This window comes from Phoxinus phoxinus, assembly GCF_949152265.1.
Source record: "Phoxinus phoxinus genome assembly, chromosome: 11".
Lineage (NCBI taxonomy): Eukaryota > Metazoa > Chordata > Actinopteri > Cypriniformes > Leuciscidae > Phoxinus > Phoxinus phoxinus.
The window spans coordinates 11,989,857-12,004,240 of NC_136886.1; the positions used below are offsets into that span (position 1 = coordinate 11,989,857).

A 14,384-nucleotide genomic window follows, 5' to 3' on the forward strand; every position below is an offset into this window, starting at 1 on the left:
GTTTTTTGCAAAAGTACTTGACAAAAATGGCATCTAATTTTAGTCAACGAATTCACAATTAAACCAAGTGTTCAAACATGGCTCAACATAAAAAAAAAACAAGTGAAAATGGTCCTTGTGAAAATCTGAGTGCCTGAATAACATTCGAGTATGCTATTTTTTTTATATAAATGTGAATTCTTTGTGCAGTAGTTTGTATCTGTATCCAGTGCATATTCAAATCATCACTTAGTCTTACTAGCACGCAACTTAGTACTAAGTTGGTTTCATTTTCATTTTGTATGCAAGCTGTAAAATTACATTTATATTGCTTGTACATATCAGATACATTTGGGTGAGAGAATTGACCCACTAGCAAAGCGCTTCAGTTTACCAGTGTTAATTGTTCAGCTTGAGCTCATTCGACTATCTGAAATGTTCATATATTGTGTTGTTTTTGTCAGTAAAAGATGAACATTACACACCGCTACCTTCAGATTATGAATAGTATCAACCTGATCAACTCTTCTGGGGGAGACCCCACTGTCCTGCAAAATGTATAATTTACTACTTTAACACACATCCTGAAGATTTTGATTATCTATGTTAGGCCCTCTGGCAGAGACTTTTATATAGTGCTTTCCCCCCCCTTGTGTGAACTAGTCCTTTAACCCACTTACCTTTTTTTTTTAAAGAAAGAGCCAGGGAAACCAAGTTTGATACATATTTATTGAATTGAAATCTGATTACATAATTCAAATACTAAAAGGCACATTTATTGAGAGTAAAAACTTGGTTACGCTTAAAGGGATAGACCACCCAAAAATGAAAATTGTCATTTACTCATGTTATTCCAAACCTATACGAGTTTCTTTCTTCTGTTGAACAAAGATATTTGAAGAATATGGATAACTAAACAGTTGATGGCAGCCTTTGACTTCCATAGTAAAAAACTAAATACTTCAAAAAATACTATCAACTGTTTGTTTACCCATATTTTACAATATATAAGAAAGAAACTCATACAGGTTTGGAACAACTTGAGAGAGTAAATTATGACAATGTTCAATTTTGGGTGAACCATACCTTTAAAGTTTTATTCAGGATAATAGAAAGAAAAAAAACCTTGCATGCAATCATTCAACAACACCACATAGAAAATATACCACGGGTCTCTCACCACAGCAAAAGCTTAAATAATCAGTTGATAAAACCCACTTGGCCATTTCTCAACCCTTTCCCACTGCTTTCCCCAAGTATAAAACATGAAAATGAGTAGTGCTGTGCTATCATTAACATATAAAAGATAAGTCATTTATCTATAATAAGGCACGAGTGTGTGTACAAAAAAAATCAACCTGAAATGCACTAAGTAAAACTGTTTGTCTACATCATCTTAAAACATATTAGCCTAATTTACCAAAGCCTGAGACGTGCAAAACCAATAACGGTACAATTGATTGGTACATACCAAATCTCTCAACTAATCGCAAGGCAACTTACTGGCTCTGTGAACACTACAGGCTGGCATGAGAAAGGCTTTCTTAAGTAGAATGTGACAGTGAAACTGGTCCTAAACTTGAGGATAAACTTGTCGCTAAATATGTTTCCCTCTACCATCTCTTCCACTTCTAATTGGTGCAAATGTACATGATGTAATCTCAGTTACTGGCCAATGACTGATGGATCGGAGGCTGAAAGCAACGGACATGTTCTACTGGCATGTTCTCTCCATCCCCAGACTTCAGGTACTTGTTCAAAATGGCAAAGATTTCATCATTCAAAATCTGGAACTTGCGAATTCGTTCACCCATTTTCTTTAGTGGCTGAAGTAGGAGGGAAATAAATGGATTAGTTGGTGTCTTGATTGCAGAAGTTACATGAAAAATACAGAAAACTCACTACGAAAAACTCACCACACTCTTGATGATCTCATCTTTGCCGTCATGTTTCTGCACCTTCAGGAGATGGTAGCTGAAGTCCAGGATATCAAAGCGTCTGTGCTGACCGAGTAATGTGATAATCATGCATCCGGCCCAGTTCAGACCATCTCCAAAACATTGCCTAGAAGAGGATCAAAATGCTTAAAAAAAAAACTCAAAATCCTAAATTTGTAAACAGCCGGTGATCAGTTTCCACTCACTCAACGGTGAACTCGTGAGCTCCCACCGGGATGCAGTACACAAACTGCATGGCGCTCCACAACCGGTGAAACTCCACACACTCGTCCACGTGCATCACGCCGTTGCTGGGCAATGGCCCGCGCCAGATCGGGTCGTCCAGATAACCACGGACGCGGGTCAGAATGACCTCGAACATGGAGAGACCGCAGCACAGGCGCTCTTTAGTCAGCAGGTCACCCTCACGGGCGATGGCAATTTGCTGATGAGAGATTGTACAGGGTATTGATTAATATCAGAACAGCATGGCTCACTTAAGTCCGCATCATGATATTGCGGTTCCTGAGTACAAAGAGTTTACTACTAATTAAAAAAAGTCAAAAATAGCTGCAAACAACAAATATTTATACATTGACCAGTAGGTGGCACTGTCACAACATTTAAATGGTATTATGACAATTCTGACAATGACTCATTTATGTTCAAATACTGTTTAACGTGTCTCTGACAGGAACTATTAAAGCAGTCAGATCAAACACCAAAAGTTCATTTGTAATCATCTTGTACTTGTTTGTTTCACTTTTACAACTTCCTAAACATTCAATGGAAGTAGATTTTTGAGGGTGAAAGAGCGCTGTTCATTCAATCCCACACCTACATTTGTGTATTGGCATTGAGAATCGAACGGGTTACAAGTCTGACTCTTTAACCATTATGTCAGGACTGCTTTTTTAAAAATTATTATTGACAAAGTCGACATTATGAAATACTTGGTCATAAATATGATATATAAGTTTGAATTAGATAAAAAGTCAATTGTGACCAAGTCAAAATTGAGTCAAAATTCATTGACTTATACATACTAAGTCAATTAAGACGAGTTGTCAAATTTATGTCATAATTGTGTCAGTTTAATTTTTTTTTATCCAAAAAGCTTAAGTTACCAAAGCATTTTTTTTTTCCTTATGTGGCAGAAATGGGTTTTGGACTTTGAAAAGACTTGGCACAGAAGGAACATAAAAAGCAAGCAAGAAATCGGTTACTAATGCCCTTGTAGAAATACCAATTAATATAACGAAAAGTGACCTATAATAGCGGTGTTAGAAGAATAAAGTACCTCTAATTTCCTCAAGTAACCTTTAGCCAGAAATCACAATTTTTATTTGAAATTAATCAATTTGCCCATTACCACTGACACAACACAACAATCTGGAAGGCTCTGGGATGAGTTCAAAGCAGCAGTTAAGTGTGTAATTGGAGATGCTAATGACAATAAGTAGATGTGTGTGCTGGTGGAGGTGGTAAAGCAGCAGAGCGCGACTAAAGCGGCTGTCGGTGCAGTGATGTTTCACCCACCTGAGGGGTTCCCAGGCGCTCGATCAGAGGCACCAGATGCAGCGCTGTGTATTTGGCCTCCAAACGCTTCATCTTTGCATCCAGACGCTCGCCTTCTGCACAAGTGTGGGATGTAGAGATTATTGGATATGTTTGAGGAACTTCTTACATGAAGCATGTTAAAAATACTGAATATCCTCAGGAAACATACATAAACATGAGCTTACCTTTAACGTGAACTCTTGGCAAGATGTTCTGGAAGGGCGCTGCATGCAACAAGTCACACACCTCCTCTTGAGACTACATGAAAGCAGAAATAATTGCAGAAACGATGGTTTTTAAAGCCCGAGTTCAATTCAAATAAGCAGTCTGAGACAAGCGTCCATTGCTGCTTTCACGCACATGCATAATCACAGAGTTTTGGTGCATTCATTTAGCTCTTCTAATAAATTCTGGTCATGTTGGTGAAGCACTGCAACTATTAATCACTGGATCAATATTTATGAGTCTTTTCCTATCTTTTTCTTTTTGTAACACTTTACAATAATATTCAATTCTTTAACGTTTCTTAATGCATTAGATATGAACTAACATTTTATTATTCTTAATTCTAGTTCTGTTCATAACACAAACTAAAGACAATTTGTAGATTTTTACAACTTGAAAATGTAAAAAATTGAGTTTATGTAGAAATTAACCGAGAAACAGAAATCAAACATTAACCATAAACATGAATACATGCTGCAAAAGCATAGTTCATTAACATTTCATGTTAGCTATTGTAATGTTAATGTATATAACATTTTTTTATGTTCTATACATTGTTTTTATGATATTTATCTCTGAAAAAAAAAAAAAAACTTAAGCAAACACATGAGAGCATGCTGAAGGAGTAACCATTAGTAAATGAGTGATGCAAGCAACAACAATATTTTATGTAAAATATTCAAGAAATAATGAATACCCTCACAAAAAAAAAAAAAAAAAAGTACGTCATGTCAAAAAGGTGTTAAAAGCATGTTTGATGAAGCCTTTTCGAAATCCTTGGCACAGATTTCTATGGTAACCAGGTTCCAGTAGATGGAGCCATGCAGTCACACCACTGACAGGAGCCGTTCAAATGAGGCTGTTGACATTTAAATGAAAATGCAGAGAATTACAGCCGACGGACCTGATTGGACTGACCTTGCCATCCGGCAGAGCAGGTCATTTCACACAGGCATAGAGACTTTCTCCAGCAAATCTATATTTTAACAGACAGCCCTTGATTGTTGACACTATATAATTTGAAGATTAATTGTGGTGGAAGACAGAATCTCTCTGGGTAACTTTCATAACTGTGACTAATGGTTGACAATTAAACAGCAGCTTATCACATCTGTGAAAAGCCTCTTGAGTGTCTGGCTGAACGGCACACATTCTCAACCGTGCTGGAGGGATGTTTCAGCCATTATGCAATCAAAACCCAACCTTCCTAACAGATTTAAAATGTGTTTTTTTGTGTGTGTGTTTTCTTAATGAAACCTTCCAGATAAGCTTCATTATTGGTTTATTATTATCATTAATTTTTGACAAAGCAATGTAGAATCGAAAGGGCATTCAAGGACAGAACATGTTATACTGCACTTAAAAGCCACTGAATTATTGTATAATAATTATACATACAGTGTTGGATCTCACATTACTGAAATATATCTAGGTGTTAAATTGAGACTTCAGGGAATCCATATTATGACAAAAATATCACCATGTAGCACCTATATATACAATTTATCTCATCCTTAAATTAATTTTAACCTTAAGTTGGAGATGTCAACTACCCCAATAAAAAGAAAATATGTGGCTGAAGTCTAGCTGATGTCAGCCTTTGCCAAATGTCATTTATGCTGTCTTCACATGCTATCAGAAACGTCCTACTTCCCACTTCTGAAGTCGTGATTACAAGCTCATCACATTCAAGTGCTTTATTGTCAGATAGAAACAGGAATCATGGAGTTTGTCACACCCAACTCAGGAACTTGGGCATCAAAATTATACCATCGCTTCCCAGTGGTTAATATGACTCAAGAGGCCATTCATGTCCAATCTTTAGCGAGGAAACTCGTATTTAAGATAATTCCAATAGCACGTGAAGGCAGCATTACTTCTCTATTTGTGCCCTAAAGGGGCTTAACTCATTAACAAATTACAAATCAACCCAAACACATTAAGAGCTGTGGAACAGACGTTCAAAATTTGCAAGCAGCCAAATGGCCTTTCTTTGGGGACACAAACATTTAATTTCTAAAACATTTTAGATATAAAAAAAAAAGGTGTCAAAAGTGTGTGATAATTCATCACTTTTGATTAAAGTTAATTGTTACTATTCAGACTTTGCTGCTAATTTTCTTTTCTTTTCAAAGTCGATGCCTATTTGCGATGCGACAGAATAACTATAACAGCAAGATCGCATTAGTTGTGCTTCTAAAGTGACAGTGTTGCGTAACAAAACAACAGCTCTATACAAAAAAAAATGGCACGCTCATGCAGGAAGTGTGATCTGTAACCTGTGAATAATAGACATTTTATCAAATGTGCACTGCTTTCATGTAAAGTATGAAATAATGCTCGGTATAACATAATGGTCTTACAGAGTTTGTTATAGGGGCTGGTTGTTCAAAAGAAAAAGGTGAAGTTGATCTGCGTCTTAAAAGGGTTGAACACTGACATGGAGAAATTGACAGTGCTACCACATGCAACACAACTGCAGATGTGTTCCCATGACAACAGTGTGTCAAAGTCAGACATTTTAAACACTGAACAGGTGGCAGACTAAATGGCATTCACCTGTGCTGGGTAATATATTCCTTTATCCTGTCATGGGTTCGTGAATAATTCCCAAGTAAAAATGTAGAGACTCATTCATGATTGAAGACTTTAGTGAAGCTGTGTCTCATGTGTCACTCATCTCAGCACAAAGAAAAGAATATAAAAGAAACCAAATGACAAAGGAAAATGCTAATTAGTTACGCTCTACTCCTCACTCTTTACTGTAAGAAAAGTATGTCAAAACCACATCAGTCAATTACTAAAAAATATATTTTTGGTGATGGAATGTGTGATAACTGACCCTTTTCATAGCTTATGTGCTGAAAGTGGTCAAAAGAAATGACTAGATATTATTTGGGATGAAATGTCTTCTTTAAAGAAAAGATGATGGCAAAGTAGGATTAGTCAGTAAGATTTTCAAGGCTGGGTTTAGTGATGTGTTGAGGACAACTTTCTTTAGTATGGTGTGAGTGGCAGAGATAAAGTTGTGACAGCAGAATTGTATCATACCAAGCTCTGTTCACTCAGAAGGCAGAAGAGCAACGCATTTCCAACTTCCCTCAGGTTCTGGAAGCACACGGTCTTCAGCTCAGCATACTCCACAATGTCTTTCAACTGGTGGTGAAAGAACTCCAGAATTCCTGCATCCAGAAGAAAATCATGCATTACAGTAAGGACAGCCTCATTTTGTTTTAGGAAATGTTGAAGTATCTTAAAAAGTATTCATCAACCTATTTTGCATTTGCACACAATTTATTTTAATATATATATATATTAGAGCGGTCAACTTTATGCGTTATCAATTCAAAATCTTTAATGCTTAATTAAATGCTTAAAATGCTTTAATTATTTAACAACTAACGCAAATAAATTACTCAAGCACGCGTAATTGCAAATTGCCACATTCTGTTTCTTCATTTAAAGTGGTGTGTTTATGGCCCTCAATGTCCAAATCAGTCAAATCCTGTAACGCGAGTGTTGTAAAAAGCAGTCCACTGCGGGACGTGCAGCACATGCTTGATATTAATAAGAGTTATAAAGCTTGATGAGCTGTTCCTCAAGGAGCTTTCTGTGTGGAGCAAAACACGGACAAGAAAAGTTTGGCTACCTACTTTGGGCATCGGATCCACGTCTAAACGGTCCAATACACACAAAAATGGCAAGTACTCCCGTAAACAGAGAGCAGTGTTGTACATTGTTTAGTTGAATAGAAAAATAAGCCGACCTTACATGTCAGAATAAGTTGTGCTAAGTCTTAGTTTTGGAAATGACTAAAATTGTCCAATCTGAAAGTTTAATTTGCTGTATATAGACAATTATGAAAATGTACGTGTTAAGATAAATGGTGTAATGGTGCTCAATTTCATGATGTGTACGATTAATCACAATTAAAAATGTGAATCTATTGGCAACCCTAATGTGTTTGTGTGTGTGTGTGTGTGTGTGTGTGTGTGTGCGCGCAGTTTCTTTTCGTTGTATTAATCTTACAAGTAGAAGCTTTTAACTACATAAACAGACCATTTGCCATTTTATACCCTCTGCTTTTCTCTATCTCTCTACTCCACCCACTTCATTTTATGTTTTTCTCCAGGCTGTCTGAAAAGCCACATAATCAGACACAGTCATGATTTCAGCATGGAGTGCACCCTCTCAGTATGGTCACCCAGAATGTAACAAACAAAGAGAGAGGGAAAGATGGCAAGAGGTAATTACCAAACCTTCTCAAATCAAGAGGAGTCAGACTACGTCTTTTAAAAAAAAGCATCTGCTGCGCAAGCTCTGCTTGCACCAATGTGTGAATGACACTGCAGACTGCCAATCTGCCCAGCAGCACAGTTGGACTTACCAAAGCTTAATAATGTAGTGCTTATCTTCTACTTGGTGATATTTACACAGGGTCAAAGTTCCTCTCTTGGGTCAGAAAATAAAAGGCTTGTTTAGGAATGTGATTTTCACCTGGCGAGCCATACTCGTGGCGAGGCAGACGGCATATCTTGGGCATCACTTCCATCAGGGTCTTCACATATTGCAGGATGGTGCCCTGAAGCTGCATCGGAAAGAACAAGACGACGAGGTGATTTCAGCACAAATGTTTGCTAATACCAACACATCCTGAAAAAGACATTCTTTATCCTTTAAAGAAAGATTGGTGGTGCAAAAAGCTTGCTCTAACAATGATCTGATTCAATTAAGATTCTTAAAAAAATTATGTGATGCATCAAGAAATTAGGTATACACCGTATCATTGCAAACCCATGAAGTTGCTTGTTGCTAGCACCACACTCATTTCTTTTAGTGCTGCTGTACAGCCCAAATGAACTGTTTGCATCATTCAACCATTTTCCTGTTATCACTGTAAAGCTGCTTTCAAACAATCTGTATTGTATAAAGCTCTATATAAATAAAGGTGACTTATGTTCTACAGTTTAAAACCACTCAAATTAAGGCATCACTTTGAAAGCTCTAGTAGGAACGTGGTCGGACATAAATACAATATACAACATGCATGTCCTCTCACATATTTGAGAGTAGCGGATTAAAACATAGATTATGTCTAGGGTCTTGCAAAAGCCATCAGATCTCCATATACAAACTTCAATTTGAATGCTTGTGCACGTACCAGGCTTTTGACGACCTTTAACAGCTCTTCCATCACCACAGCAATTCCCTGGTATCCCAGAAGTCTGCAAATAGCCTTAATATGCGGAGGTCCCAGGAAGTTCCGGTAGAGGCTGTATATGCTACTGTATGCCAAATTCAAGGCCTGAATCATCATCATAAAAAAAAGAAAAGAGCATGTTATGGAATGCATGGAGCAAAACTGATGAGTTTATGTTGAGGCATAGTTTCATTTGTTAGTTACAACTATTTGTATGTCTATGTAAAAATAGTAATAGCAGAACAGTAACTGTTACAAAATTAAATAAATAATAACATCTCCTCCATTAGATAATTATAGGGAAAAACAATCTGATTACTGTAGCTCATACCCAACAACACAACTCAGAACCAGCTGTGGCTTTGAATATTTATCAAAAAGAGAAAATGCAAACATTACCCAAGTGCTGTCAAACTAACAAAGGGTGTGCATTATATATATATATATATATAAAATCATGACAACTTTTGAAATAGTTTTAGCATGTTAATGAATATGGCAATGTTCTACTGCTGTTTATTATTACAGCTGCTGCAGAGCAGTATGGACTTGCTACTGGCAATAGATACACAGTGTATGCTGTGAGCATGTAAGGTATGCTGCTGCTGACATACATAAATCCCATAGAAGTAGATCTAGACAGGTGGAGGATTTCAGAGTAAGTCTGACAGCGCACTGCAGGATTAGCCTACAGCAAACACTGAAGTAGACTATTTGAATAATAAGCAAGTAATCTCATTGGCTGCAGAATCAGCAGTGGCCAATGAGCTTTCTCCATATGTTAATGACGTGATTTCTTCATCTATCAGCCTGTGCCTCTAGACAGTCATGACTAAAATTATATATATATATATATATACACATATGTATACATATATGTATATATATATATATATATATATATATATATACACACACACACACACTAAATGAATCATCATTTATTCCAAATTGGCTCTCAAGCACTAGGCCTATTAAACTAAATTCTTTACACTGTGCCAATGATTTTTTATAAGCTTCCTTTGTTTATTGGTGTCAAGTTACTAAAATTAAAATTTTAGAGTTTTTAAACAGCAAAAAAAAAAAAAAAATTGGAAAGAAACAAGTTCCTTCTGTTTCTCCAATTAGCAAACAGTACTTTTGTTGACCGATTAAAGATTATTAATAAATGCATGAGCATGCATGTCCGTAGGTGTTGTGGCAGTGAGTCAGAGGAGACAGGTCGCCAGTCTGAGGGAGTAATTGAAAGCACAGTGGGGGAGGAAAAACGCTGTGTGTTTCTCCAATGATTGAGGGAGAAAGGATATGTAAGAGACAGAGGACAAGTAAGAGAGTTCATGCTCTCCCAGCTGTAATTCTGTTTAAAATGCAGTCTACGCAAAACATTGATGTGTCGTCTCCCCCCTCCCCACTGCACTCTCTCTCTCTCTCTGCTTTATGTGCCGTCTGCTGCTCTAATAAGAAAAAGGAGCCTTTCTGTGCAGCGGTATGGATGTGGAGCCCTTTCTGAAGCAGACTTGAGCCATGCCAAACAGAAACCTACAGGTCATACACTCTCACGCTTCAGGGGGATTCTGTCTGCAGCAACGAGACGATCTGTCTATGAAGTGACTCCTCTTATCTCTTACGGTAGGATTTTTGCTCCTTTACCTCTTGATTTCAGTTTTCCCAGACCCTGTTAAAATCTTCCCAAAGATTTTTTTTTTTAAAGTGTGGATTACCTGTAAAGAATGGTAAAGGACCAATTTAAGTACTATCTGAAAATACAAGTAAAGACATCTTTAGCTGCTATGCAGATCTGAAACAGATTGAAAAGAGTTACAGAGCGAGGGAATATACATTCAGTTTTCCTCAGACATGAGGGAATTGTCTGAGTGTTATTGATAGTGTGCTTCTGGAAGATCAAAATGATTAGTGTTCAAGCTTTCACACAGTGCTGACTGCCAAGTAATTACAGTGTGAATGTGTAGCATAAAGGTTCACCACTCATCCACACAATGTGGTGATTTATTGATTGAGTTGATGGGCTTCAAACAAACTAAATCCATGAGCAGCAAGAGAAACAAAACATGGAAACTATTATAAACAAAGCAATTCACATTTTAAGCCAAAGATACATATCCTGGGATCTCTGCCTACTCTCTAAGTGTTAAAGCAGGGGATATTAGAAATAAATAAAAATTTACAAATATAGAAATGAAAAGTTTAAATAAAATAATCATGAATCAGTGTTTGACCATGCATAATCAATGGCCGGTCTTAAAACAATGGACACTAAATATATAGTTTATTTGTTAAACCATGACATTTATATAATTTTAACCTCAAAACTATATTTATTGTGCTGTGATGCCATTCAATTATAATGACTCGAGAGAATCCCTTAAGAACTTCTCTCTTGGCAAGGGGATATATGGATGTTGCGTCAATTGGAAATTCACATAATCCTGCTTTAGATACCTTGATACATAGTTTTGGAGAGGGAAAAAAAAATAGATACAATGTAATCAAGGCGGATAAAAAAAAAAAATCTCTTGTGCTCAATAACCTGGTGCTTTTTCCCACTAGATAAATCTGCTTTACCTAACACCATGCTAGTGTAGGGCAATTGTACTTGAATGAAAGAGAAAACTGAAATGACAAAAGAGTGTATAACCATAAAAAAGCCATCTTATGTTACCTACTCAACCAATGTTAATAATCACAATTTGAATGACAAATTAGACAGAAAAAAAAAATACAAAAGATACAAATGTATTGACCACTGCAATTGGCTAAAACGCGTTTATAGCAAAGCTGCAGGTTTTTTATATATCCGTTTCATACAACCATAAATGTTACCGATTAATTCCTTTTGACAAAGCCCTTCAATTCAAACACAATTTCAGTTCTGAAACCAATGATTGAAGTTTTAAAATAGTTTTAAAAACATGTTTTATGCCAGATGCAAGCCCATTGGTAATTTATTAGGGTCTTTTTGTACCACTTTCAAGGATAGAAATTATCTGAATGAATGTTTTTTGCCCTCTATTCTTTCAGATTCTTCAAAATCGTTGCATGTCGTCTTAAACCAGCTTTCATCATCAAACTGTGCGTTCATAAGAGACTGAGTCTTGACCTAAAAGACATACTCAACATGCCTATCACCATTCAGAACGTCACCGCCACCTCTGCCATCGTCAACTGGCCGTCTTCTCCAGGCTGTGTGGATACGTTCTACAGCGTCATGTATCACCCTAACTGGAACAGCCTTCTGATGGGTTACACGCGCAAGAGTTTCCTGCGCGAGGACAGGGTTCCCGTGAGCCAGACGTCCACCAGTCTGGGCGACCTCAGTCCTCAGACCACATACATCCTCTGTGTCACCTGCCAGTCTGCCAATCCCACCAGAGAGCAGTGCCAGGTCTTTAGTACCCTAGATGAAGGCACTGAGCTCGGGGAGAGCGGCAGGGAGCTGGCGATGGGAGTCTGGCTGGCCAGCAGCATTCTCTTGCTAATCATTGCCGTGGCTCTGCTTTGGGGATGTCTCCACACCATGTGTCCAGCAAAGAGGGACCCAGGAAGAGGAAACCAGCCAGGTCCGAACCATCCACACCTGGCTCTGACCCCCATGGGTGGGAACATGGGAAGTGAAGGCAGAAAAAGTCTATATATGCCCGGTTGCTGCGAGGAGGACTCTCAGAACGCAACAGTGATAGAGAATCCTTTTCGAGTCGAGCATGGCAGAGAAATGGCAAATGGGCAGAGTCGTGAACTTCGAACACAAAGTAATAAACACAGATTTGGCCCCGAGTCAGAATAACTGGGGTGCCAAATGTGGTATACTGACCCCTAAAATTAAAACGATTAGAACTTACACAATGAGGACAATCAACGGGGTGGAAAGCTTTTTAAGGAAATCAGACAGTTGGGCTGGGCTGATGGGGTTAAATTAGCATTTAAATGTCAGATGAAAACATAATTAGTTAATCAACCAAGGAAACGGAAGGAGGCCCCATAGCTTACACTGTACTGGACTTTAACACCGTGTCCTAACTACACGCGACGCGATAAAATTCCAGCGACAGCTTGTGTGTCTGTCCACACTAGACGCGACGCAACTGTGAGACGCCACACGTCAATCAAAAAATCACAGCCATTCAGAACAGTGTGTGGGCGGAGTCTCTCTGTGAAAGCGCACTGCTGGCCCGCACTCGCATTGGAAATGGGTAAGGACATAATCAAATCAAGAAATAACATTATTAAAAATCAAAACATTAACAAAATATACTCATTGACTAATTTTGTTATGAAGTACAGTTGTATGTTTGCATAGAATTCAGTTTGAACGCTATATTATATGCTTTCAAAATCTGAGGTAAATTATCCATTATCGCTTGTGGCACAGTGACCTATTTTTAACTAAAAATAAATAATGTGTAGCCTACTCATAACCAGTGTAATTTCTTCATATGACAATCAGTTTATTCAATCAGATCTCTGTGTGGGCGGATCTGTCAGAAATAGGAACCGTTTCTAAATTAGAAACTTCGCGTGTCGCCGTCACGTCTGGTTAGGACAAAAAATCTGATTAACATGGAAAAGATACCTTTTATTGCATGTCGTGGCGTCGCGTGTAGTTAGGACACGGTGTAAGGTGCACAAAGTATTATTTTGGTATACCTTTCTAATAAGGTTACATTTGTAAACACGAGTTAATGCATTCAGTACAATAATTTATTAATTTAGGTTTATGTTAAATTATAAAATTTTACCCCAATTACTTTATTTGTTTGTAATAATTTATAATAAAAATAAATCCACCCACTTTTTTAATACTTACAATAATCATTTATTATAATTTTTATCATTCTTACTTGAAAATTATAATTTTTACGCTTAAAGAAATAGGATTTTCTAAGACACAAAATTAAGATTCCAGTCATATCAGACGTATATATATATATATATATATATATATATATATATATATATATATATATATGGTATATATAGAGCTTTAATGCAAATAAGTGTTTTTGATTGTAACGTCTCTAAGTTGACAGTCTGTGGATTCACTGATATCCTTCTCTGCTTGAAATGTACCTTGCCTACCAATCTATCTTGCTTAATAAAAAAAGATTTCCCTGTGTGTTATTGTTTGTGAGAGGCATATTGTAACTGCATGTGAACAAAGCACATAACTGATCTAGGTGTGATATTTAAACTTATTCAAACCCACCTTTGAGCCATATAGGTATTGTGGCTGGGCGTTGGGAGGCTTGTCTCTCTGAAACTCTTGAGAAAATGGCAGCACGGTGCGAACAAATCTAAAAGAGATGGGGGAAAAAAAATATTTGACCATTTTGTATTATTGGGTTTGTCATGCAGTTATTGTCATCTCTGTTCAATCAGCCTGCACTCAGTATCCACTCTATCTCCATTCACAGTACCAATACATTGGAAAAACTCATCACACAAGCTTTCACAGGAACATGTTTCTA

The 14,384-nt window shown here is 37.2% G+C and overlaps 2 protein-coding genes across 4 annotated transcripts in view; one reads left to right on the top strand and one right to left on the bottom strand.

Moving 5' to 3' along the window:
• Positions 1–982: 982 nt before the first annotated feature.
• cyfip1 (cytoplasmic FMR1 interacting protein 1) overlaps positions 983–14,384 on the bottom strand; it is a 41,694-nt gene continuing 28,292 nt past the window's right edge. For 2 of the 3 annotated variants that reach the window (XM_079628826.1, XM_079628825.1), the window contains exons 23-31: positions 14,123–14,210; positions 8,863–9,006; positions 8,199–8,289; positions 6,753–6,883; positions 3,662–3,734; positions 3,456–3,550; positions 2,123–2,361; positions 1,896–2,043; positions 983–1,805 (exon numbers count right to left, since the gene is read on the bottom strand). In XM_079628826.1, the coding sequence (XP_079484952.1) occupies positions 1,641–1,805; positions 1,896–2,043; positions 2,123–2,361; positions 3,456–3,550; positions 3,662–3,734; positions 6,753–6,883; positions 8,199–8,289; positions 8,863–9,006; positions 14,123–14,210 (1,174 nt within the window). In that variant the 3' untranslated portion in view covers positions 983–1,640. Of the gene's footprint in view, positions 1,806–1,895; positions 2,044–2,122; positions 2,362–3,455; positions 3,551–3,661; positions 3,735–6,260; positions 6,884–8,198; positions 8,290–8,862; positions 9,007–14,122; positions 14,211–14,384 lie in introns of all 3 variants that reach the window. The other variant, XR_013799586.1, reaches the window with a different exon arrangement.
• fndc9 (fibronectin type III domain containing 9) lies at positions 10,399–12,831 on the top strand. The gene is made up of 2 exons (XM_079628839.1): positions 10,399–10,530; positions 11,941–12,831. The coding sequence occupies exon 2, from the start codon at positions 12,038–12,040 to the stop codon at positions 12,701–12,703; it is 666 nt and encodes a 221-aa protein (XP_079484965.1). The 5' UTR covers positions 10,399–10,530; positions 11,941–12,037; the 3' UTR covers positions 12,704–12,831.